The sequence below is a fragment of the Pristiophorus japonicus genome, chromosome 22, assembly GCF_044704955.1.
Source record: "Pristiophorus japonicus isolate sPriJap1 chromosome 22, sPriJap1.hap1, whole genome shotgun sequence".
NCBI lineage: Eukaryota > Metazoa > Chordata > Chondrichthyes > Pristiophoridae > Pristiophorus > Pristiophorus japonicus.
Genome location: NC_091998.1, coordinates 61,955,862 through 61,982,717, shown reverse-complemented (window position 1 = coordinate 61,982,717; position 26,856 = coordinate 61,955,862). Strand labels below are relative to the sequence as shown.

The 26,856-nt window shown below is 52.0% G+C and overlaps 1 protein-coding gene across 2 annotated transcripts in view; it reads right to left on the bottom strand.

Moving 5' to 3' along the window:
• The window catches only part of ikbkb (inhibitor of nuclear factor kappa B kinase subunit beta), a 100,457-nt gene that overhangs the window by 35,619 nt on the left and 37,982 nt on the right, over window positions 1-26,856 (bottom strand). For both annotated transcript variants that reach the window (XM_070866243.1, XM_070866244.1), the window contains exons 3-6: window positions 24,705-24,799; window positions 12,717-12,834; window positions 9,602-9,671; window positions 4,181-4,269 (exon numbers count right to left, since the gene is read on the bottom strand). In XM_070866243.1, the coding sequence (XP_070722344.1) occupies window positions 4,181-4,269; window positions 9,602-9,671; window positions 12,717-12,834; window positions 24,705-24,799 (372 nt within the window). The remainder of the gene's footprint in view (window positions 1-4,180; window positions 4,270-9,601; window positions 9,672-12,716; window positions 12,835-24,704; window positions 24,800-26,856) is intronic.

Genomic DNA, 26,856 nt, shown 5'->3' with positions numbered 1-26,856 from the left:
TTAGTCTAGTTAGTCTAGTTAGTGTAGTCTACTTAGTGTAGTCTGATTAGTCTAGTTAGTCTAGTTAGTGTAGTCTGGTTAGTGTAGTCTGATTAGTCTAGTTAGTCTAGTTCGTGTAGTCTAGTTAGTCTAGTTAGTGTAGTCTAGTTAGTGTAGTCTACTTAGTGTAGTCTGATTAGTCTAGTTAGTCCAGTTAGTGTAGTCTGGTTAGTGTAGTCTGATTAGTCTAGTTAGTCTAGTTCGTGTAGTCTGGTTAGTGTAGTCTGATTAGTCTAGTTAGTCTAGTTCGTGTAGTCTAGTTAGTCTAGTTAGTGTAGTCTAGTTAGTGTAGTCTACTTAGTGTAGTCTGATTAGTCTAGTTAGTCTAGTTAGTGTAGTCTGGTTAGTGTAGTTTTCTTTAGCCTCCTTCACATAAGCAAAGGTCTCAAGGGGCTTTACACGGGACAGAAAGGGCTGCGAGATAGTGGGGCGGGTGTAACGACAAGCGGGGAACAGTGTGATGAAGGGACGCAACACAGCCGAGAGTAGAAGGACCACATGATCAGGGCACTGAGGGCAGGGGGTAGGGGACAGGAGGCTGAGGGCAGGGGACTGAGGGTAGGGGGCAGGGGGCACTGGGGGAACTGAGGGCAGGGTACTGAGGGCAGGGGGCACTGAGAGCAGGGTGCAGGGGCACTGTGGGCAGGTTGCAGGGGGCTGAGGGTAGGGGGCAGGGGGCACTGGGGGAACTGAGGGCAGGGGGCAGGGTACTGAGGGCACTGAGGGCAGGGGACTGAGAGCAGGGGGCACTGTGGGCAGGTTGCAGGGGGCACTGAGGGCAGGGGGTAGGGTACTGAGGGCAGGGGTCTGAGGGCACTGACGGCAGGGGGCACTGAGGGCAGGGGGCAGGGGACAGAGTGTTGGGGACTGAGGGCAGGGGCCAAGTGGGCATTTGTGCTCAGAATTTCCCAGGCGGGCTGTGAAAAAGGCATTTGGGAAATGTGAGTCCGGAGGTCACCAAAGTGTGGATAAGGGATTGGCCCTAGAGATTAACTAGAATGATCTGATGTGTTTATCAAGGATGTGCGTCTTTGAGCCAATGAATGTCACAGATTACTGAAACCCATACCGGAACGTTTTATTTATGGTTTTACTCCTGGGAGCTGTGCGCTGAAGGAAGCTGATTTTACGGCTCCAATAACTGTGTCCAACAACTGATAAAATAGAAATGTCAGTTCTGGATTGTAAAGACAAGAAACATAAAACTGGCATCTTCCAAAAAAAAATACAGCAAAGTCACACGTCACTCGCTGAGCAACGGAACATTCTCCCCAAAGTCCTGCGCTGTGGGTTTAACCCCATGACCGCTGGTTAGCAATGTGTGGAAGGTTCAAGCTCCTGCAGTCCTTTACAGATGGTGGGAGACCTCCTCCAGAGGTTGTGGTACTAGAGGTTGTACCGTCAGCTCACAGGTGTCGGCTGTGGCTCCGTGGGCAGTACACTCGCCTCTGAGTCAGAAGGTCGTGGGTTCGAGTCCCACTCCAGGGATTTGAGCACAATTCACCCAGGCTGACACTCCCAGTGCAGTGCTGAGGGAGCGCCGCACTGTCGGAGGTGCCGTCTTTCGGATGAGACGTCAAACCGAAGTGGATGTAAACGATCCCACGGCACACAATGGCATAGTAAGTAGTGTAGATGGAAGAGTAGAATTACAAAGAGACATTGACAGATTTGAGTGAGCAAAACTGCAGCAGATGGAATTCAACACAGGTAAGTGCGAGACCATCCATTCTGGACCCAAAAAAGGATAAATATAAATATTTTTTAAATGGTGGACAGTTAGGAACAGTGGAGTTCCAAAAAGATTTATGGGTCCATGTGCACATTTCACTAAAATATAGTCAGGTACAAAAGATAATCAAAAAGTCTAGAGGGGAAGGGAAGGCTGAACAGATTCACCAGAATATTAACAGGGCTCGCAGGGTTAGATATTGAAGAGAGACAACATAATCTAGGCGTGCATTCCCAGGAATATAAAAGGTTAGGGGGGGGGGGAATTTGATTGAGGGTTTGGTCATTTTGAAAGGAAACGATAGGATAGATAATGAGAAACTTTTTCTGCTGGTGGGGGGAGCTTAGGACACGGGGACATCACCTTAAAATCAGAGCCAGGCCATTCAGAGCGAGGTTAGGGAACACTTCTTCACGCAAAGGCTGGTAGGAGTGTGCAACTCTCTCCCACACAAAGCTGTCGCTGCTAGCTCAGTTAATAATATTAAATCTGAGACCGATAGATTTTTGCCAGCCCCATGGTATAAAGAGATATGGAGCCAAGGCGAGTGGATGGATTTAGGGTACAGATCAGCCATGATCCCATTGAACGGCAGATCAGGCCCGAGGAACTGAATGGCCTCCTCCTGTTCCTAATGGTAAGAGGGTGAGAGAACTGCAGAGCTAGTCAAATGCTATTGCTATCATTTACTGAAAATCATAATATTTATGCACAGGACAACAGGAATGAAGTTCCGAGCATGTACGGTGCTGCAGTGGTTATAAGAACATAAGAAATAGGAGCAGGAGTCGGCCATTTGGCCCCTCGAGCCTGCTCTGCCATTCAATGAGATCATGGCTGATCTTTGACCTCAACTCCACTTTCCTGCACTGTCCCCATATCCCTTGATTCCTTTAATATCAAAAAAATCGAGCGATCTCTGTCTCGAATATACTCTGGGGTAGACAATTCCAGAGAATCACCACCCTTCAACCTCTTATTCTGAGATTGTGATCCCTGGTTCTAGACTCCTCAGCCAGAGGAAACATCCTCCCTGCATCCACCCTGTCGAGTCCTGTAAGAATTTTGTATGTTTCAATGAGATCCCCTCTCATTCTTCTAAACCCTGGAGAATATTACTCAACTAATAATCCAGAGAACGCGAGTTCAAATTCCACTTTGAGAATTTGAACTCGGTTAGAATGAAGCTGTCAAGATTGTTGTAAAAACCCAACTGGTTCTCTAATGTCCTTTAGGGCAGGAGCCCTGCCGTCCTTACCCGGTCTGGGCCTACATGTGACTCCAGTCCCACACCAATGATGCTGGCTCTTAATTGCCCTCTGGCAGGACCAAGCAATGCACACAGTTGTATCGAGTTGGCGGCTCACCGCCATCTTCTCAGGGCAACTCGGGATGGGCAAGAGATACCAGCCTTGCCAGTGATGCCCACATCCCGAGAACGCATACAATAGAAAACAGTGTGACCAAGTTGCAGCACGCAGTTTCATGCAATATTGGAAGATTCCTCATCCTGAGCTGGAATAGACAGCACGACAATTTGTATTTCTATAACACCTTTGACATAGTAAAACGTTCCCAGGCACTTTGCGTGAGTGTTATAAAACAGAATTTGACACTGAGCCACATAAGGAGATATTCGGGCAGATGACCAAAAAAGAGGTAGGTTTTAAGGAGCGTCTTGAAGGACGCAGAGGTTTAGGGAGGGAGTTCCAGAGCTTAGGGCCCAGGCAACAGAAGGCACGGCCACTGATAGTTGAGCGATTATAATCAGAGATGCTTAAAGATGCCATAATTAGAGGAGCGCAGAGATCTCAGAGGGCTGTGGGGTTGGAGGAGATTACAGAGATGGGGAGGGGGGTAGGCCGTGGAACGACTTGAAAACCAGGATGAGAATTTTAAAATCGAGGTGTTGCTTAACCAGAAGCCAATGTAGATCAGCGAGCACAGGGAGTGATGGGTGAGCAGGACTTGGTGCGAATTAGGACACAGGCAGCCGAGTTTTAGATGACCTCGAGTTTATGCAGGGTAGAATGTGGGAGGCCGGCCAGGAGTGTGTTGGAATAGTCACATCTAGAGGTAACAAAGGCATGGGTGAGGGTTTCAGCAGCAGATGAGCTGAGGCAGGGGTGGAGACGGGCGATGTTACGGAGGTGGAAATAGGCGGTCTTAGTGAGGGTGCGGATTTATGGTCGGAAGCTCATTTCAGGGTCAGATATGACACAAAGGTTGCAAACTGTCTGGTTCAGTCTCAGACAGTAGACAGGTGGCTATATCAGACAGGTAAGAAAATACCTCCCTTAAGACCAGCAACGCCCACTTCTCTAAACATTGGAGAAACGACACCTCTGTCCCAGAAGAACTGAAGGTGATTTGCGCCCGATGGAGCTGACTCAGGAGTAGCTCACTCACCCGCAGTTCCCCTTGCTGGAGGACAATGTTCTCTGGCTTCAGATCTCGATGGATGATCCGATTCTCATGTAGGTACCGGAGGGCAGAGGCTAAGAGACAAAGAGGCCAATAGTCAGAACAGCAACTACGCAGCTTACAGACACCGTCCCAAACACAACCTCCCTCACAGTGCTGAAAACCCAAGTCACATCCCACCACCTCCTGCTCCAACTCGCTGCATCCAGGACCTCAACCTACGGCTGTCCTCACTCTCAGCACCCTTCCTCCTTTAGAATGACGGAACACTGCAGTACAGGAGGCCATTCGGCCCATCGAGTCCCCACCGGCTCTATCGAAGAGCTATCCAGTACTTTTTTTATTCATTCACAGAATGTGGGCGTCGCTGGCAAAGCCGGTATTTATTGTCCATCCCTAATTTCCCTCGAGAAGGTGGTGGTGAGCCACCTTTTTGCAGTCCTCTTTGTAGCTGTTTCTTACAACGGAATGGCTTGTCAGGCCATTTCGGAGGGCAGTTCAGGGTCAAATTCATTGCTGTGGGTCTGGAGTCACATGTAGGCCAGACCGGGTAAGGACGGCAGATTTCCTTCCCTAAAGGACCCTTCCCTAAAGTGGTAGCATAATGGTTATGTTACTGGATTAGTGGCCGGCATTTATTGCCCATCCCTAACTGCCCCTTGAGAAGGTGGTGGTGAGCCGCCTTCTTGAACCGCTGCAGTCCGTGTGGTGAAGGTGCTCCCACAGTGCTGTTAGGGAGGGAGTTCCAGGATTGTGACCCAGCGACGATGAAGGAACGGCCGATATATTTCCAAGTCGGGATGGTGTGTGACTGGGAGGGGAACGTGGAGGTGGTGGTGTTCCCATGCGCCTGCTGCCCTTGTCCCTCTAGGTGGTAGAGGTCGCGGGTTTGGGAGGTGCTGCCGAAGAAGCCTTGGCGAGCTGCTGCAGTGCATCATATTGTTGCTGCATTAAAGGCACTATATAAATGCAACTTGGGTGTTGGTTACCACCCCAGCGTGGGGAGATGGTGGGGGGAGGGGCACAGAGCCTTCAGAAGCGATCGGGCTGCGGTGGTCTTTAGAGGGTACCCCTGGGCAGCGGGACTGAAAGGCAGCTGGCGGATAGAGGGCTGGATAGGATGGCACCTCACACAGGTTTGGTTGGCCCAGGGACTCGAAGGGAACAAAGATCTTATTGAAACTTCTAAGATAATGAGGGGGCTCGACAAGGTGGGTACAGAGAGGATATTTCCACTCATAGGGGAAACTAAAACTAGGGGACATAGTCTTAGAATAAGGGGCCACCCATTTAAAACTGAGATGAGGAGAAATTTCTTCTCTCAGAGGGTTGTAAATCTGTGGAATTCTCTGCCCCAGAGAGCTATGGAGGCTGGGTCATTGAATAAATTTAAGACGGAGATAGACAGATTTTTGAGCGATAAGAGAATAAAGGGTTATGGGGAGCAGGTGGGGAAGTGGAGCTGAGTCCATGATCGGATCAGCCATGATCTTATTGAATGGCGGAGCAGGCTCGAGGGACCAAATGGCCGACTCCTGCTCCTATTTCTTATGTTCTTATGTAAGTGACCCGAATGTATCCTGGTTGGTCTCCGGCGTAAAGCAAGGCTGGAGCCCGGGATCTCCAGCTGGGGTTCACGTTGTGTGCACGGAGGGAGGACAGTGAGCCGCACGAGCTTCGTGGACCAGTCTGTGATTTTTCGGTGTTTTATATTTGATGGGGCGGGGGGGTGTTGGTGGGGGGTGTTGGGGAGAGTCGATGAGGAACTGGCCGCCTGGTCTTGGAGAAGGTTTCTTGCTGCAATGCGATTGGATGGAATTTATTCCGGGGGGGAGGGGGTGGGTGAACATGTTTTCTGGAGAAGGAAGTAATTGGAGAAAAAGATAACGTTTTACTCAGAGTGTTTGGTGAATACTGAAAGCAAGACTTGCATTTATATAGCGCCTTTCATCACCACCGGACGTCCCAAAGCACTTTACAGCCAATGAAGTACTTTTGGAGTGTAGTCACTGTTGTAATGTGGGAAACGCAGCAGCCAATTTGCGCACAGCAAGCTCCCACAAACAGCACCGTGATAATGACCAGTTAATCTGTTTTTGTTATGTTGATTCAGGGATAAATATTGGCCAGGGCACCGGGGATAACTGCCCTGCTCTTCTTCGAAATAGTGCCATGGGATCTTTTACGTCCACCTGAGAGAGCAGACGGGGCCTCGGGTTTAACGCCTCATCCCAAAGACGGCACCTCCGACAGTGCGGCGCTCCCTCAGCACTGCACTGGGAGTGTCTGCCTGGGTTTACGTGCTCAAGTCCCTGGAGTGGGACTGCGGAAAATAACGAACTGGAAAGCAGCTAAAAAAAGAGGGGCTGAAAGTGGGACTGTGACTCACGGCACGTTTAGCCCATGGTGGCATGTTGCCTGGTGGTGATCCCACAGCAAGTACCAGGCCCCGGTGAGTAAGAGTGCATGGTAACTTCAGTTTGCCAGTCACTGATACTCCGGTGCAGGAAGGAGGAAATGAGACGACAAGTCACAACCTACCTTCCTTCCCATTAATAACCTCTGTTTCCCCCCCCACACCACCACCGCTCCTCCTGTCCCCACTCTCCTGCAACTAGAGTCAAATTAAAATCTCTGACACACGAGCTGGTGCTTGACTGACTGATGATGACTGAGAGGAAACGAACTCAACGATAAGTTCTGTATCAGGCAACCAGGACTATTCTGATCCACTGGCACCCGGAAAAAGGACAATGAGGCGTACAGTCACTTCCACAGATTAACACCATTAAAACGAGAAAGCGAAAGGTCAGGCTGTTAGTGTGGGGTGTGAAGTGTCTGTGCAGGAGACCGCACTATGACCACTGGCCTGGCAATATCCGGGAAACCTATAGCGCGAGATTCATTGAAGTGAGTCGTATTTTTAAACCACGATACATCCAGGAGTCTCCCCCCCCTCCGCCCTCTCCCAGCGAGCGAGGGAGCTGACTGCACCGTGTTGCACGGTCTCAGAGCAAGGACTTGGTCAGCCTTGTGTTTCCTCGTTCCCTTGGCAACCCGGGAACACAGGGTGAGGCAAGAAAAACCTGAACGTTAAAACACAAGCCTGCAGTCGAAGAGAGGCCACGTGGCCCCAGGGGGCCTGCCCTGGTGCGAGCTCTTCAACTTGACCACTCCCAACGCACTCCTGGCCGGCCTCCCACATCCTACCCGACGTAAACCTGAGGCCATCCAAAACTCAGCAGCCCGTATACTAACTCGCACCAAGTCCGACTCACCCATCAACCCCTGTGCTCGCTGACCTACATTCCAACATTGGCTCCCGGTTACCCAATGCCTCGATATCAAAATTCTCATCCTTGTTGACAAATCCCTCCATGGCCCTCGCCCCCTCCCTATCTCTGGAATCTCCTCCAGCCTCACAACCACACCCCCCCTCGAGATATCTGCGCTCCTCTAATTCTGCCTACTTGAACATCCCTGATTATAATCGCTCCATCGGTGGCCGTGCCTTCAGCTGCCTGGGCCCCAAGCTCTGAAACTCCCTCCCTAAACCTCTCCGCCTCTCTCTCCTCCTTTAAGACGCTCCTTAAAACCGACCTCTTTGACCAAGCTTTTGGTCACCTGCCATAACTTATGTTATCTGGCTCGGTGTCAAATGTATTTGTTTGGTCTTATAACACTCCTCTGAAGCACCTTGGGACGTTTCACTACGTTAAAGGCGCTATATAAATACAAGTTGCTGTTGGAGCTGTCCACTTTAATCCCAATCCTCCTCAGGTGCTCCTACAGTCTCACTACGGTTTCTGTTCCTGGGTATGTTTTTCCATTGGCATAGGAACAGGAGGAGGCCATTCAGCCCCTCGAGCCTGTTCCGCCATTCAATTCAATCATGGCTGATCTGCGTCTTATCTCCATCAACCCGCCTTGGTTCTGGAACTCTTAATACCCTTGCCTGAAAATATCTACCAATCTCAGACTTCAAATTCTCAATTGACCCTGCCCTCCCCACCGCCAGCCTCAACAGCCTTTTCGGGTGGAGCATTGCAGATTTCCGCTATCCTTTGTGTGACGAAGTGCTTCCTGACATCACCCCTGAACTGCCTGGCTCTAAAAAAGTTTATTATTCGTTCATGGGATGTGGGCGTCGCTGGCAAGGCCGGCATTTATTGCCCATCCCTAATTGCCCCTTGAGAAGGTGGTGGTGAGCCGCCTTCTTGAACCGCTGCAGTCCGTGTGGTGAAGGCGCTCCCACAGTGCTGTTAGGGAGGGAGTTCCAGGATTGTGACCCAGCGACGATGAAGGAACGGCCGATATATTTCCAAGTCGGGATGGTGTGTGACTTGGAGGGGAACGTGGAGCTGGTGGTGTTCCCATGCGCCTGCTGCCCTTGTCCTTCTAGGCGGTAGAGGTCGCGGGTTTGGGAGGTGCTGCCGAAGAAGCCTTGGCGAGTTGCTGCAGTGCATCTTGTAGATGGTGCACACTGCAGCCACGGTGCGCCGGTGGTGGAGGGAGTGAATGTTGAAAGTGGTGGATGGGGAACCGATCAAGCGGCCTGCTTTGTCCTGGATGATGTCGAGCTTTTTGAGTTTGGTTGAAGCTGCACTGATCCAGGCAAGTGGAGAGTATTCCATCACACTCCTGACTTGTGCCTTGTAGATGGTGGAAAGGCTTTGGGGAGACGAGAGGTGAGACACTCACCGCAGAATACCCAGCCTCTGACCTGCTTTTGTAGCCACAGTATTTATGTGGCTGGTCCAGTTAAGTTTCTGGTCAATGGTGACCCCCAGGATGTTGATGGTGGGGGATTCAGCGATGGGAATACCGTTGAATGTTATAGGGAGGTGGTTAGACTCTCGCTTGTTGGAGATGCTCATTGCCTGGCACTTGTGTGGCGCGAATGTTACTTGCCACTTCTCAGCCCAAGCCTGAATGTTGTCCAAGTCTTGCTGGATGCGGGCATGGACAGCTCCATTATCTGAGGAGTTGTGAATGGAACTGAACACGGTGCAATCATCAGCGAACATCCCCACTTCTGACCTTATGATGGAGGGAAGGTCATTGATGAAGCAGCTGAAGATGGTTGGGCCTAGGACAACCTTTAAGGCGACGCCCCCTTGTTCTGGAATCCCCCCCACCAGAGGGAATAGCTTTTCTCTATCCACCCCATGAAATCTTTCAATCATCTTAAACAACTCAGTTAAATCACCCCTTAATCGTCTATCCTCGAGGGAACACAGGCCCAGTTTGTGCAACATGTTCTCGTCATTTAACCCGTTCAGCCCCGGTATCGGCTGAGCCTTTCTAAGAGCAGTGAACGGTCGGGACAATCCGGAGCCATTGACGAGTTTCCTATCTCCTTTCCGAGAGGAGTGAGGTGTCTCGAGCGATGCCCGTCGTACTCACCGATGTCCGTCAGCAGGGTCAGCACCGGGCTCTCACGCATCCCACAACAATTGTCAAATTTATTCAGGAACTAGAACAACAACAGAGGAAAGAGAGTCAGAATCGGCACAGTGCACAGGGTGAGGGGACGGCAAGCTGGTTGGTGAGGGACAGCGAGATGGTTAGCTGGTCAAGGGTCAGGGCAGCCCAGCGGCGATGTGACCCAAGATGGTCGTAAGACTGTGAGGTGCTTTAATAGCGGAATACAATCGTAGAAACTTGCAGCACGGAAGGAGGCCATTCGGCCCATCGTGTCCGCGCCGGCCGACAAAGAGCCACCCGGCCTAATCCCACTTTCCCGCTCTCGGTCCGTAGCCCTGCAGGTTATGGCACTTCAGGTGCACATCCAGGTACTTTTTAAATGTGGTGAGGGTTTCTGCCTCTACCACCCTTTCAGGCAGTGAGTTCCAGACCCCCACCACCCTCTGGGTGAAGAAACTACCCCTCTAAGAGGAAGTAGATTAGCAAGAGGAGGAAGAGGATGATGCTGAGGAGGAAGGAGAAGATACAGATGGACATGCAGGAAAGTGTCCTGCTGAGGAACAGGGCGACGTTCAAAAGAAGAGGCAAAAGTCAGAAAATGGAGAGTTGACAAAGCCCAAGGTAGAAGCTTAAACATTCCTTTGTTTGAATTTTTATATCACCGAGCAATTACTTTAAATCTATGCCCCCTGGTTGTTTACCCCTCTGCTAAGAGAAACAGGTCCTTCCTATCCACTCTATCCAGGCCCCTCATAATTTTGTACACCTCAATCAGGTCTCCCCCCAGTCTCCTCTGATCCAGAGAAAACAAACCCGGCCTATCCAATCTTTCCTCACAGCTAAAATTTTCCAATCCAGGAATGATTTGGCCGAGAGAGTTCGCAGAGAAAGTTCCAAATGAAGCAAGAATCATAATTACACACATCAAAGGCACTGGACAAAAGCCACATCTGAGGCCAAGGCTGAACACACTCAAATCTCCAGCTCACAGACCTAGTGTTATCAGAGAGGGAGCCCACAGACGAGCATGATATCACACAACTAACAATGAAATCACTGTGAAAACACACTGTCCAATCTCTGCAGAATCAGGCGCTCACATCGGATCTGAAACCCAATGTCCTTTCATCCGCTTCATCAGATCGGATGACCGCTCACAGTCTGACTCACATCCTGCAACGCTCCGTCACCGCGGGCTCCTTCCACTCGCTCATCCTTCTGCCGCGCTCGTCAAACGGGGAACATTCGCACTGGGAAATTCCACTGGCGTCACCGAGCACCCAGCCCAAAGCAAAGCTCCTTCCCACTGCCCCGTGTTCCATCAGCTTCAACCTCAGATTACCAACCCCACCGGAGAAAGGAGCGAGCAGGAAAGAGAGGGAGAGAGGGAGGGAGATGGTGGGAGAAAGAACGACAGAGTGGGAGTAAAGGAGAAAGAGAGGGAGGGAAGGAGAAAAGGAGGGAGGGAGAAAAGGAGGGAGGGAGAAAACGAGAAGAAGATTGAGACAGAGAAAGAGAGTGAAGGAAGGAAAGAAAGGGAGGGAGGAAAAGAACATAAGAAATAGGAGCAGGAGTAGGCCATACGGCCCCTCGAGCCTGCTCCGCCATTTAATACGATCATGGCTGATCCAATCATGGACTCGAGTCCACTTCCCCGCCCGCTCCCCATAACCCCTTATCGTTTAAGAAACTGTCTATTTCTGTCTTAAATTTATTCAATGTCCCAGCTTCCACAGCTCTCTGAGACAGCGAATTCCACAGATTTACACAGAAGAAATTTCTCCATCTCAGTTTGAAATGGGCAGCCCCTTATTCTAAGATCATGCCCTCTAGTTCTAGTCTCCCCCATCAGTGGAAACATCCTCTCTGCATCCACCTTGTCAAGCCCCCTCATAATCTTATACATTTCGATAAGATCATCTCTCATTCTTCTGAATTCCAATGAGTAGAGGCCCAACCTACTCAACCTTTCCTCATGGGTCAACCCCCTCATCTCCGGAATCAATCTCGTGAACCTTCTCTGAACTGCCTCCAAAGCAAGTGTATCCTTTCGTAAATATGGAAACCAAAACTGCACGCAGTATTCCAGGTGTGGCCTCACCAATATCCTGTATAACTGTAGCAAGACTTCCCTGCTTTTATACTCCATCCTCTTTGCAATAAAGGCCAAGATACCATTGGCCTTCCTGATCACTTGCTGTACCTGCATACTATCTGTTATGTATGTATGTTAATGTATGTACTGTAACACGAGACCACTAAATGTACCTGCACCCTGTATACACCATAACTGTACCACCAGAGGGTGCTGCTGCTGGAGACCTAAGGGTCACCTGTAAACTGCAGGTAACCCAGTATAAAAGGGAGCTCACCTCTTGGTGTCCTCACTCTAGGAGCTGCAATAAAGGACTAAGGTCACTACAGTTTCAGTACTATACCCTTACTTCCTGGAGTCGTTATTGGAGTGCTTGCATATACTACACTATTCTTTTGGGTTTCATGCATAAGTATCCCCACGTCCCGCTATACTGCGGCACTTTACAATCTTTCTCTATTTAAATACTAATTTGCTCTTTGATTTTTTTTCTGCCAAAGTGCATGACCTCACACTTTCCAACATTGCCCACTCACTTAGCCTGTCTATGTCCTTTTGCAGATTTTTTGTGTCCTCCTCACACATTGCATTTCCTCCCATCTTTGTATCGTCAGCAAACTTTGCTACGTTACACTCAGTCCCTTCTTCCAAGTCATTAATATAGATTGTAAATAATTGGGGTCCCAGCACTGATCCCTGTGGCACCCCACTAGTTACTGGTTGCCAACCAGAGAATGAACCACTTATCCCGACTCTCTGAAAGGGAGGGAGGGAGAGACAGAGAGAGTGAAGAAGGAGGGAAAGAGAGGAAGAGAGGAAGAGTGAGCTGCAGAGAAAGAGAGAGAATGAGGAGGAAGGAAGCATAGTGAGAAGGAACGAAAGGAGGAAGGAACGGAGATACAGAGAGCCACAGATTTGCCAACTCACTAGATCTGTCACAGTGGCATGTGGCCGCAGATGTGGAACACGGAGCAGCTCCTCCTGGAGCGGAAGACTAACCTTGCGAAGATCTCCTCCTTCACAGTATTCCATTCCCAGTAAGGGCAGGTCATTGAGGGCGAGTCTCTGCATTCCCTCAGGGACATCTCGGGCTGCCACCACATTCACATGGTTCAACCTGCACCCGTGAGCAAAGGAAACGTAATGAGCCCAGTGTGTGGGGAGAGCTATCAACTCCAACTTTATAAATCACTGGTTAGACCACAGCTGGAGTGTTGCGGACAATTCTGGGAACCACATGACAGGAAGGATGTAAAGGCCTCAGAAAGGGCACAGAGGGGGTTTCCCAGGATGTTACCGGGATGAGGGACTTTGGTTACGAGGAGAGATTGGCAAAATTCGGACTGTTCTCCTTGGAACAGAGAAGGTTAAGAGGTGACCCAATCGAGGTTTTCAGGATGATGAGGGAGTTTTTAAAAAGAGTAGACCGAGAAAAACTATTCCCTCTGGCGAGTGGGCCAGTAACCAGAGGTCAGAGATTCACAATCACTGGCAAACCATCTAGCGGGGAGAGGAGGAGAAGTCTTTTCACTCAGAGTTGTTTGGATCTATAATGCTCGGCCTCAAAAGGTGGTGGGAGGTGAATAATTTTAAAAGGGAGTTGGAGAGATACTGGAGGATGAGGAACTTACAGGGTCACAGGCAGAAAGCGAGGGTGTGAGACCGAGCGCGAATGCTCTTTCGAAGAGCTGGCACAGTGGGGCCCATCTAGTGACCCTAAACGTGTCATTAAACGGGGCAACTGTTTCACATTCAACACAAGAATAACCAATCCCATATTCCCGCCCGGTTCCCACGTCCCTTAATCGCTTTTCCTTCAACCACCTATTGAACCTATTCTTGAATTTTAACATGGCCTCTGCCTCAATCACTAATTCATTCCACAGTCTCCCCGACTTCCTCCTATTCTAAATCTCTTGCATTTAAGCTTATTTCTGTCTGCTTCTATCTACTTTGTCGCCTTCCCTTCATCATTTTAAACACCTCGATCAACTCACCCCACACTCAGTGCTCCTGCTCGCGGACGGGCAGGCCACCCAATCGTGTCACCATGGTAACAACCGGGCCTGCGGGAATTAGCGCGAACATCGCCCACAACCGCCTCTGTTCTAATGAAAGCAGCCCCAATTGCTCAACTCTCTCTTCCATATTTGTATTTCCTCACTCCAGGCACCCCAGTGCATCTGTGCTGTACCCTCAGTACACGGCCTGCTACGTTCGAGCCAGGGTGTCCCTGGAGTCGGAGCACGCGGTGTCCACCGGTACGCTCGTGGCCTTCCGTGACTGGTGGGCGCCGGAGGGACTGGAATGCATCATCACCCCTGTGAACAGAATTTTAATTTGATTTGTTTAGGTTGCCTTGACCGTTTATTTGTTAATTTTCTTCAACAAGGGGTCACATGGAAGAGGCATATAAATTGGCCAGAAAAAGCAGAAAACCAGAGGACTGGGAAAAATTTAGAATTCAGCAAAGGAGGACTAACGGTTTAATTAGGAGGGGGAAAATAGAGTATGAGTGTAAGCTTGCAGGGAACATAAAAACTGACTGCAAAAGCTTCTATAGATGTGTGAAGAGAAAAAGATTAGTGAAGACTAATGTAGGTCCCTTGCAGTCAGAATCAGGTGAATTCATAATGGGGAACAAGGAAATGGCAGACCAATTGAACAAATACTTTGGTTCTGTCGTCACTAAGGAAGAAACAAATAACCTCCCGAAAATACTAGGGGACCGAGGGTCTAGTGAGAAGGGGGAACTGAGGGAAATCCTTCTTAGTCGGGAAATGGTGTTAGGAAAATTGAAGAGACTGAAGACCAATAAATCCCCGGGGTCTGATAGTCTGCATCCCAGAGTACTTAAGAAAGTGGCCCTAGAAATAGTGGATACATTGGTAGTCACTTTCCAACATTCTATACACTCTGGTTCAGTTCCTATGGATTGGAGAGTAGCTAACGTAACCCCACTTTTTAAAAAAGGGAGAGAAAACAGGGAATTATAGACTGGTTAGCCTGATATTGGTAGTGGAGAAAATGTTGGAATCAATTATTAAAGATGTAATAGCAGCGCATTTGGAAAGCACTGACAGAATCGGTCCAAGTCAGCATGGATTTATGAAAGGGAAATCATGCTTGACAAATCTTCTAGAGTTTTTTGAGGATGTAACTAGTCGAGTGGATAAGGGAGAACACCAGTGGATGTGGTGTATTTGGACTTTCAATAGGCTGTTGACAAGGTCCCACACAAGAGATTAGTGTGCAAAATTAAAGCACATGGTATTGGGGGTAATATACTGACGTGGATAGAGAACTGGTTGGCAGACAGGAAGTAAAGAGTGGGAATAAACGGGTTCTTTTGAGAATGACAGGCAGTGACTAGTGGGGTGCCGTAGGGTTCAGTGCTGGGACCCCAGCTCTTTACAATATACATTAATGATTTAGACAAAGGAATTGAGTGTAATATCTCCAGGTTTGCAGATGACACTAAGCTGGGTGGCAGTGTGAGCTGCGAGGAGGATGCTAGGAGACTGCAGGGTGACTTGGACAGGTTAGGTGGATAGGCAAATGCATGGCAGATGCAGTATAATGTGGATAAATGTGAGGTTATCCACTTTGGTTGCAAAAACAGGAAGGCAGATTATTATCTGAATGGTGGCAGATTAGGAAAAGGGGAGGTGCAACGAGACCTGGGTGTCATGGTTCATCAGTCATTGAAAGTTGCCATGCAGGTACAGCAGGCAGTAAAGAAGGCAAATGGTATGTTGGCCTTCATAGCGAGAGGATTTGAGTATAGGAGCAGGGAGGTCTTATTGCAGTTGTACAGGGCCTTGGTGAGGCTACACCTTGAGTATTGTGTGTAGTTTTGGTCTCCTAACTTGAGGAAGGACATTCTTGCTATTGAGGGAGTGCAACGAAGGTTCACCAGACTGATTCCCGGGATGGCAGGACTGACAGATGAGGAGAGACTGGATCACTGGGCCTTTATTCACTGGAATTTAGAAGAATGAGAGGGGATCTCATAGAAACATATAAAATTCTGACGGGCTTGGACAGGTTAGATGCAGGTAGAATGTTCCCGATGTTGGGGAAGTCCAGAACCAGGAGTCACAGTCTAAGGATAAGGGGTAAGCCATTTAGAACCGAGATGAGGAGAAACTTCTTCACTCAGAGAATTGTGAACCTGTGGAATTCGCTACCACAGAAAGTTGTTGAGGCCAGTTCGTTAGATATATTCAAAAGGGAGTTAGATGTGACCCTTATGGCTAAAGGGATCAAGGGGTATGGAGAGAAAGCAGGAATGGGGTACTGAAGTTGCATGATCAGTCATGATCATATTGAATGGCGGTGCAGGCTCGAAGGGCCGAATGGCCTACTCCTGCACCTATTTCTATGTATCATTTAAAAAGAGTTGAACCCTCTGCATTGCCTTAACATCCTTCCGATAGCGTCAAGCCCAGAATTGTACACAATAACGGTGGTCTGAGTGAGGGGCTTTTAGAGATTCACCATTAAATCTCGACTTCTATGGTCTGTACCACTTACCATAAAACCCATTATTCCTCCAGTTTTTTTATAGCCTTCTGCTGAAGGGTTCATGCCTGGGTCCCAGCTCCCACTGTTTGCATTTCACACACACATTCTGCTAAACATTACATGTCAGTTGCTATTTCCTTTTTGGCTGGGCAGAGTTATGTTTTCATCAAAGATGTGTTATTAATAAAAGTACGGTTTTAATAACAGTCTTGCATAAACAGGATGCAGCCCTGAGGTGCTCATTGTTACTGTACACAGAAACCGCAGACCAGGAACAATCCAAAGGCCTCCTGATCTGGAAGTTAACACATAGTCATTGCCCAAGGCCTGGGGCCTGGGACCTGGGGCCTGGGGCCTGCCCAAGAGTGACCAAATGGCCGTTAAATAAAGTAGGTCCTTGCACGCAGAGTGAGCCCACGCATTCTCTCTCAGCAGCCGGTTTTCCCGGGAAATTTCGTGGAAAGTTATTGAGTTTTCCAAGCTGGCATTTGTGGGAGGCCGAGTTTGAGCCAGTGAGTTTATTCACAGGTAGATATATTGAGCCAATCTCCCGCCCACCAGAACATTCATCTCCAGCTGTAACTATTACAAGCAGTACTCAGGATTCTCTACCGCAGAGAGTTGTTGAGGCCAGTTCGTTAGATATATTCAAGAGGGAGTTAGATGTGGCCCTTACAGCTAAAGGGATCAAGGGGTATGGAGAGAAAGCAGGAAAGGGGTACTGAGGTGAATGATCAGCCATGATCCTATTGAATGGTGGTGCAGGCTCGAAGGGCCGAATGGCCATAATCCTGCACCTATTTTCTATGTTTACGTTCTTTGGGCTGGATTTTCAGTTCTGGTCATTTCGGGGCGGAAAGGTTTGCCCTGGAAAATGATTTGCGTCCTCAGCCACAAAATTCACCAGTTGGGCCCCGAGTGTGGGGCGCAGCGCTAAGGGAGGCATTCCACACCTCTGTTACGGCGCTCGGCCGGCTAAGCAACTGAAAATCCCGAGCTAAAGAGCTGGGGACTGGGGACGGGTATCTGAGGCCTGAGGCCTGGGGACTGGGGCCTGGTATCTGAGGCCTAGGCACTGGGGACTGGGATCTGAGGCCTGAGGACTGAGATCTGAGGCCTGAGGCCTGGGGACTGGGATCTGAGGCCTGAGGACTGGGATCTGAGGCCTGGTATTTGAGGCCTGAGGCCTGGAGACTGGGATCTGAGGCCTGAGGCCTGGAGACTGGGATCTGAGGCCTGAGGGCTGAGGACTGGGGCCTGCGGCCTGGGGCCTGGGGACTGAGGCCTGAGGCCTGGGGACTGGGGACTGGGACCTGGGGAAATGTTTCTAACCCTCTAGGATTGGTCTGGAGTTTCCAAGAATTGAAGATTAATCTGTAAGAAACTGCTGTGAGCAAATCCCGGGAGAGAAACATAATCGGAACATTTAAAAAGTAAGTTTTTCAGATTTTTTTTGAACTCTTCTGTTTGTTGGTTGTAAAAATATTGGAGATTTGGAAAAAAAGGTCTGTTAAGTGCAATCATCCAATCAGGTAACAAAGAGATCTTTCGCTTTGCCATTGGCTGACAAGGTGGTGTCCTGTGAGGAGACCAATGGAGGGGGAGCTTGGGGACGGGTGGAGGCCGGAGGTCATGTGATACATTCTCCCAGAGCGGGCCAGGGACCCTGGGGCTGGGGGCACCGTCATGGCCAGGCCCCCCAGGGACCAGGATCCGGTCGGAGCCGGCTGTGACGTTGGCGGAGTGACCGTTCCACCTGACCGAAGCCGGTGGTGAGAGTGAGCCACACCTGCCCCTGAACTTTCCCGCCCCGCGACACTGCCACAGACATCGCCGGCGCAGTGACCCCGGGGGGGGGGGGGGGGGGGGGGGGCGGGGCTACAGGTCCGCGCCATCTCTAAACTCCTGCAGGCTCTGTCGGGGGCCGGGGGTGGTACCACGCTCAGGCGGAATGTCGCTGGCGTCCCGGAATACGGGAGGCGCAAACGACCCGAATTTTCCCCCTCTCTATTTTATTGATCACGGGGTTAATTGAGCGGGGCTGCTACCCCAGAGTCGCACATTCCTGCCGCCCAGTTACACACGCAATGGAACATTCAGGAACACTCTATAGCCCATCCTCCCGTCACCTTTCACACTCTGACCCCCAGCGTCCTGTCACCTTTCACACTCTGTCCCCCAGCGTCCTGACCCCTTTCACACTCTGACCCCCAGCGTCCTGACCCCTTTCACACTCTGACCCCCAGCGTCCTGACCCCTTTCACACTCTGACCCCCAGCGTCCTGACCCCTTTCACACTCTGACCCCCAGCGTCCTGACCCCTTTCACATTCTGACCCCCAGCGTCCTGACCCCTTTCACACTCTGACCCCCAGCGTCCTGACCCCTTTCACACTCTGACCCCCAGCGTCCTGACCCCTTTCACACTCTGACCCCCAGCGTCCTGACCCCTTTCACACTCTGACCCCCAGCGTCCTGACCCCTTTCACACTCTGACCCCCAGCATCCCGACCCCTTTAACACTCTGACCCCAAGCATCCTGACCCCAAGCATCCTGACCCCTTTCACACTCTGACCCCCAGCGTCCTGACCCCTTTAACACTCTGACCCCAAGCATCCTGACCCCTTTAACACTCTGACCCCCAGCGTCCTGTCCCCTGTAACACCCACACTGACCAGTGTGTTGGGATACAATGGATACGTGTGCCTGGACAGCACTGACCAATCGGAAAGGCCGGCAGCTCACTGGGGGAGAGCTGTTGTTGGGGTTTGGATTCCCAATTCTTCCTGTTTTCATACTTTGCCCCCTATCAGTGCGGACGGACGGCAGGAAACAGGAATGCGGGAGGCCCGGGGAACTGCGTGTCTGACCGGCCCCTGTTTCACTGGGGCTGCTGAAAACGGAGAGGGTCACAGGTATTAAGTCACCACCTTTCCTCATGTTCCAACTTTTTACAAACTCTACACTTGGGCCCAAACAGCATTCTGGTTCAAAGATGAAGTTTCGCCAAACAGTGACATACTATTAGTGACTCCACAGATGGAGAGTCCGCAGCGGAGACAAGATAGCGAGATAGGAAGGCTATCGCCCCCCCCATCACACCAGAGCTATACCTGGAGTCACGGACAATATCAACGTCCCGTCCAAGAGTGGCCGAATGGCCGTTAAATAAAGTAGGTCCTTGCACGCAGAGTGAGCCCACGCATTCTCCCTGAGGAGCTGGTTTGCCCGGGAAATTTTGTGGAAAGTTTTCCAAGCTGGCATTTGTGGGAGGCTGAGTTTGAGCCAGTGAGTTCATTCACAGATAGATATATTGAGCCAATCTCCCGCCCACCAGAACATTCATCTCCAGCTGTAACTATTACAAGCAGTACTCAGAATTCTCTACCGCAGAGAGTTGTTGATGCCAATTCGTTAGATATATTCAAGAGGGAGTTAGATGTGGCCCTTACGGCTAAAGGGATCAAGGGGTATGGAGAGAAAGCAGGAAAGGGGTACTGAGGGAATGATCAGCCATGATCTTATTGAATGGTGGTGCAGGCTCGAAGGGCCGAATGGCCATAATCCTGCACCTATTTTCTATGTTTCTATGTTTACGCTCTTCGGTTCTGGTCATTTTGGGGCGGTAAAGTTTGCGGCGGGAAATGGTTTGCGTCCTCAGCCACAAAATTCACCAGCGGGGCCCCGAGAGTGGGGCACAGTGCTAAGGGACCTCTCTCAGGGCGCTAGGCCGGCCGGGCAACTGAAAATCCCGAGCTAAAGAGGTGGCCACGGAGCTCCCGGGACCATTCCCAGTACCTTGCCCCACCCCACATTAGGATAAATCGCAAAAAACAACAAACAAAACTGACCCCCATTCATTACTTACGGCGCTCACCGCCGCCGGGACAGCGCTGACCCACTAGGGGGCGCTAGAGGCGGAGCGTCAATTCAAAATGGAGGCGCAGTCGAAACCGGTGGTTGCGGGTGGCGAGCCCCACCGGCTCGATGCTCCCGCGTGGTGCAGCCCCGCGTCCCCCCACAAAGCCTGCCAGCTAATTCCCCGGCAGAGCGTGGGAGCTCCCCGCCCGCCCGGAAACCATTGCCGCCGCCATTGCCGCCCCAGCGGGGTGCTAACAGGGTCAGCAGAAGACCAAAAATGCTGCGTGGATTTACCAGAATGATACCTGGACTCCGGGGGGTTAAATTATGAGGCGAGGTTGGAAAAACTAGGGCTGTTGGAAGGTTATGGGGCGATCTGATCAAAGTCTTTCAGGGTATTAAGGGGGACTGACCTGGTGGAGGAGAGAAACTATTGCCGCTGGTTGTGTGGGGGGGGGCCGGGGGTCGAGGACCAGGGGGCACAGTCTAAAAATTAGAGCCAGACCTTTCAGGAGCGAGATGAGGAAATACTTCTGCACACATAGGGCTGGAATTTCATCACATTTTTCTGCCACGTTTTTCGCCGGTATTTCATGGTTTTGGACGATAAACCGCCCGGCAACGGAAGGAGCGCGCGGCAAACCAGTCCCACCCACCCCTTCCCTCAACCACTGTCTGTCCCACCTGTGACAGGGACTGTGGCTCTTGTATTGGACTGTTCAGCCACCTAAGGACTCATTTTTAGAGTGGAAGCAAGTCTTCCTCGATTCCGAGGGACTGCCTGTGATGATGCTGGAACCCGAGTGAGTGAATGACCCGTGCCTGATAGAATGGACTCAATCCGCGCACCACTGTGTTGCTGGGATTGTGACAGAGGTCTACACTACAGCTGCAGGTCTCCCCTCCCCCACACCGCTCCTCCCCCCGACCCCCCCCCACATCGCTCCTCCCCTCCCCACATCGCTCCTCCCCCCACCCTCCCCCCCCACATCGCTCCTCCCCCGACCCTCCCCCCTCACAGCTCCTCCCCCGACCCTCCCCCCCCACAGCTCCTCCCCCGACCCTCCCCCCCCACATCGCTCCTCCCCCGACCCTCCCCCCCCACATCGCTCCTCCCCCGACCCTCCCCCCCCACATCGCTCCTCCCCCGACCCTCCCCCCCCACATCGCTCCTCCCCCGACCCTCCCCCCCCACATCGCTCCTCCCCCGACCCTCCCCCCCCACATCGCTCCTCCCCCGACCCTCCCCCCCCACATCGCTCCTCCCCGACCCACATCCTCCCCCCTCCCCCCCCACATCGCTCCTCCCCCGACCCTCCCCCCCACATCGCTCCTCCCCCGACCCTCCCCCCCACATCGCTCCTCCCCCGACCCTCCCCCCTCACAGCTCCTCCCCCGACCCTCCCCCCCACATCGCTCCTCCCCCGACCCTCCCCCCCCACATCGCTCCTCCCCTCCCCACATCCTCCCCCCCCACATCGCTCCTCCCCTCCCCACATCCTCCCCCCCCACATCGCTCCTCCCCCGACCCTCCCCCCCCACATCGCTCCTCCCCCGACCCTCCACCCCCACATCGCTCCTCCCCCGACCCTCCCCCCCCCACATCGCTCCTCCCCCGACCCTCCCCCCACATCGCTCCTCCCCCGACCCTCCCCCCCCACATCGCTCCTCCCCCGACCCTCCACCCCCACATCGCTCCTCCCCCGCCCCTCCCCCCCCACCCCGCTCCTCCCCAGGATCCAGATTAGCCACTCCCAAGGATTTTCCCAGGGGCCATCACACCATTTCCGACTCAAACTCACATCCTTCGGAGCTCCGGTGGGGCATCGCGCCTCCCTGCTCCGACCGCGTCTTGAGGCAAAGCATCCCCCAGCCAAGGCCAATTTAGTTAACCCTTGCTCTTTCCAACCATTGCTGGTGACCCTTCACCCTTCACCTGCAGGGGGTGGGGTCCGTGTAGAAGGACGAGTTATGAGCTGACCAGGGCTGTATTGGTCAGTATCGTGGGGGTGGCCATACTCTGGAATTTATGGTAAACGTTCACCGTTGTCCCCAACAAGACCAGATGCTGGCGACCTGTGTTGGAGCAGAGATTGCGGCCTGGATAATTTATCCGATTGATGCTGTTTCTGAGCCAGGTCCCGATCTCAAGCTTTTTTTTTTTAATGCCAAATTCAACCCCCTGCCCGCCACTAAAGGTGCAGAATCCTTGGGGATGGACAGTCCCACATTTCCCCAGGTGACATCCGTCGTGTGCCTGCATCAGCGGGAGATGAGGGGAGATGGAGTCGCGGGGAGGTGTTCAGGGGTTCAGGGGGGAGGTGGGGCCTGGTGAGTGTCCTGCCCTCTCTGACCCTGGCACGGGTACACAGACTTGCCGCTGCCCATGCTGTGAGGCCTAACCTAATGGTGCCCCCCAGCAATGGAACCTGCCCGTCCCGCTCCGCACGGGTTAACCACTCACCGCCGAGTCTGCCAGGGTTTCCGACACACTTTTTTAAGGAAGTGAAAAAGACAACAACTGTGGATCTGTGAGTAGACCTGTTCCGGCAGACACCGACAGACAGGAGACAATATCCAAACAACCCAAGCCTGTTTACAGTCAATGTGGTCGAGGCATTACACCACATTAGGAATTAATTTCCTGCTTTGTGTCAATCCTTGTACAACACAGCCGTGTTTACATTCTATCGCACTGCGGTAAATGCTCAAACTCCCATGTACATGGGCTCTCGCCAGTGGGGCAAGAGACATCTTACCCTCCGCCCAAACACCCTGCCCCTCACTCCACCACCCCCACTCCTTGCTCTCCAGCCCCTGTCCCCCTCACCCCCATCCACCTCCCACCCCCATCCCCTCACTTCATCCCCCACCCACCCCCTCCATCCCCCACTCCTCGCCCCTGCCCACCTCACCCCTGCCCCTCAATGCAGCCCCCTTGCCCCTCATCCTTCACCCCGCCCCCCCCAATCCCCTGCCCCTTGTTCCCCCCCGCCTTTCACCCCCACTCACACCCCTCAACGCACACCTGCCCCTCATTCCTCCCCCCCCCTTATTCCCTGCACCCCCCGCCCCGGCTCCCCCCTCCCCTCACTCCACCCCCCCAGCCCCCCACTTGCACCATTCCATCAGCAAGTGACCAGAAATTGACCATTAACAGCGTGAATCTCGGCCATTTTGAGCTGCCAATCATTATGTGAGGAGAGTGATATAAATGGTGTGTTTGTGGCGCTGGTGATTAAGCGAGGTGTTTATTGGGCACAGGTCACACAGCAGCTGGAGGGCACTCTGGGGAACAGCAGGAAGGGTTATTGTCTCCGAGATTTACTCTGGCATTCTGCCCCTTCCACCTCCCTCTCACCTCTGGGAAATCAACACACAGAAAAACGCCCTCCTGCAGCATTCCATCATCATCATCACAGGCAGTCCCTCGGAATCGAGGAAGACTTGCTTCCGCTCTTAACATGAGTCCTTAGGTGGCTGAACAGTCCGATATGTTCAGACTCTGTCACAGGTGGGACAGACAGTGGTTGAGGGAAGGGGAGGGTGGGACTGGTTTGCCGCACGCTCCTTCCGCTGCCTGCGCTTGGTTTCCACACGCTCTCGGCGACGAGACTCGAGGTGCTCAGCGCCCTCCCGGATGCTCTTCCTCCACTTAGGGCAGACGTAATGTTTGCATAAAAGCGTCACTTTTAAGAGATGGTTGGATGGGCACTTAAAGTGCAGTAACCTGCAGGGTTACGGACCCAGAGCTGGTAATTAGGATTAAACTGGATGACCTTTTGTTGGACGGCGCAGATATAATGGTAAGTACTGCCGGGAATAGAATACGGCCAGGGTGATCTCCTGGACTAGTTTCGATCGCCTGGATGGGTCGGAGAGGAATTTTCCCAGATTTTTTCTCCCTAAGTTGGCCTGGGTTTTTATCTGGTTTTTGCCTCTCCCAGGAGATCACATGGCTCTGGTTGGGGTGGAGTGTAGAATGTTTCAGTGTAAGGGGTGTCGCAGTTGTGTGAGGCGGACTGGTTGGGCCGGGTGCTCTTTGCCTTTCCGTCATTGTTTATGGGTTTATATGTAACCTTCAGGGCAGCTGACCGAGGGCCGTGTGGCTCTTTGTCGATGGGCCGAATGGCCTCCTTCTGCGCTGTAAATTTCTATGTTTCTATGTTAAATGTGCTTTACCTCTCGGATTCGGTTGTGCCGGAGTCCGTCTCCCCATCCTGTCCATCCAGGCAGTGTGGCTGGTGCCTGGGTTCACAAATCACACACCATCGGCGTCTCTCTGCTCACCTACTGGCTCTAACCCTGCACCCTGGGTCCTGCTCACTCACTCTCGCACATTCCACTGCCTGTCCTCTGGAAACAGCCTGGCTCGGATTCTTTCTCAGATTACCGCACCTTACTCAGTCTTTCCCCCCTCCCCCGCCCTCCGCCTCCGAAACACGGCAAGACTGTCAGCACCAGGCAGCGGAAATCAAACCATCCCTGGTACCGCTTTCACAGGGGGGGGGGGGGGAGGGGGGGTGCCGCACGGAGTGGCCGATCCCTCACTCTGGCCACAGCGAGACCGAGGGGAGGGTCAGATCCCAGGCACCTCACCTTTTCATGATCTGAATCTCCAGACACCAGCGCTCGCGGTTCCTGGGGCTCAGCTCCTGGCGACATTGCTTGATGGCGATCTGCTCCCCAGTGTCCTGAAAAGAAAATATCAATAAATATCCACACAACAGATTTTTGCCGGCAAAGTTAAAGCCCGGGGGATTGAAGGGGCAGTGACAGTGTCTTTCACGACCGCCAGATGTCCCAAAGCGCTTTACAGCCAATGAAGTACTTTTTGGAGTGCTGTCACTGTTGCAATGTGGGAAACGCGGCAGCCAATTTGCGCACAGCAAGCTCTCACAAACAGCAATGTGATCATGACCGGATAATCTGTTTTTGTTATGCTAATTGAGGGATAAATATTGGCCAGGACACCGGGGATAATTTTCAAAAGGAAAAGGCGCTATATAAATCAAAGTCTTTCTTTTTGCTGTTTGCCCAATACTCGCTCTCCATAAGCAGACGTTCCATTTACCTCAGTCCGAAGAAGTTAGCCAAGGTCGGCCGAGTGTGCGTGTATGTCCTGCTGAAACTGAACTACGGAGCACTTTCCTGCTCCTTACCCAATGTGTTAACAAACCTCTTCACACATTGGCTTGCAGAGTGGCCTGGGGGCTGAGGGGGAGGAATGGCAGCCCCCAGCAACCGGACCGGCCTACCCCCCCTCGGGTGGTGAAGCACTAGCCGAGCCCGGCAGCACTGCCGTCCTGCCGAGCTCAGACAGAATCACCCAGCACGGAGGGAGGCCATTCGGCCCATCGAGCTCTTTGAAAGAGCGATCCCATTTGTAACGTGTGCGCCTGTGAGGATGCTCACAGGCTGGTAGAGTTGTTGCTGGGCACCTTGTGCGGAGGGGAGCGGGCAGGTCGGAAGGCCTCCTTGTAGGACTGCTCCTGGGCCTGGACAAGGGGGCCATCGGCCGGTCCAGGCAGCGGGCGGTCGAGGGGGTCGTTCAGCCCGACTGCCTGCCTCTCTTCCGTGGTTACATCCGGTCCAGGGTGCCCCTGGAGATGGAGCACGCGGTGTCCACCGGTACGCTCGCGGCCTTCCGCGAGAGGTGGGCACCAGAGGGACTGGAGTGCATCATCACCCCCGGCAACCAAATTTTAATTTGATTTAAGCTGTCGTTGAAGTTTAAATTGTTAATTTGTGGGTTCTAGTGCCCTTACCAAAAGGGGACATTTGATTTACGTGTCTACTAAAATAGCTGTTGAGGTGGGAGTGGCTTAGCCAGTCACATGATGTTCACAAGACTCAATAAAACCCCAGCCAGTTGGGTTCGGGGGATCCACGATGGGGCAGGTGGTTGTGAGCCTGGTGGATGAACTGGTAATGTGCAGTGTGATTGTTAAACCTTTTGCTAGTAAACCAACTAGTTCTTAATAGCAATGTGTTGCTGTGAATTCTTAAGCAAAGAACCCATGAAGCAAATACATTGCACCATTAATCCCATTGCCCCTCTCTTTCCCCATAAGCCCGGCAATTTTTTTTCCTTTTGGATTATTTATCCAATTCCCTTTTGAAAGTTGTTATTGACTCCAATCCACCGCCCTTTCAGGCCGTGACTCATTTACCTTCTTCCTGAAGAGGGCAGTCACGAGTTGGTCACTGGACAATTTGACGTGAGGATTTGATCCCTCACTAGGGGGGGCAGCAGGCTCTAGGAACTCCCCCATCTTCCTCCTGGCGTGGACCCACGGCAGACGCCACGAGGCGGGGTCCGTCAGACGGAGCCGCTGAGCCTCAGCCGCAGATCGTCAATCTGGGATCGTTCTGTGCAGCTGTGGACCCTTTAACTGAACCGAACCGAACCTCTCTGGTGAGACCGCACCTGGAGTATTGTGCACAGTTCTGGTCTCCTTACCTAAGGAAGGATATACTTGCCATAGAGGGAGTGCAACGAAGGTTCACCAGACTGATTCCTGGGATGGGGGGATTGTCCTATGAGGAGAGATTGAGTAGACTAGGCCGATATTCTCTAGAGTTTAGAAGAATGAGAGGTGATCTCATTGAAACACACACAATTCTTACAGGGCTAGATGCAGGGAGGATACGGAGCAGGCTCGAGGGGCTAGATGGCCTACTCCTGTTCCTAATTCTTATGTTTTCCCCTGGGCTGGGGAGTCTAAAACCAGGGGTCACAGTCTCAGGA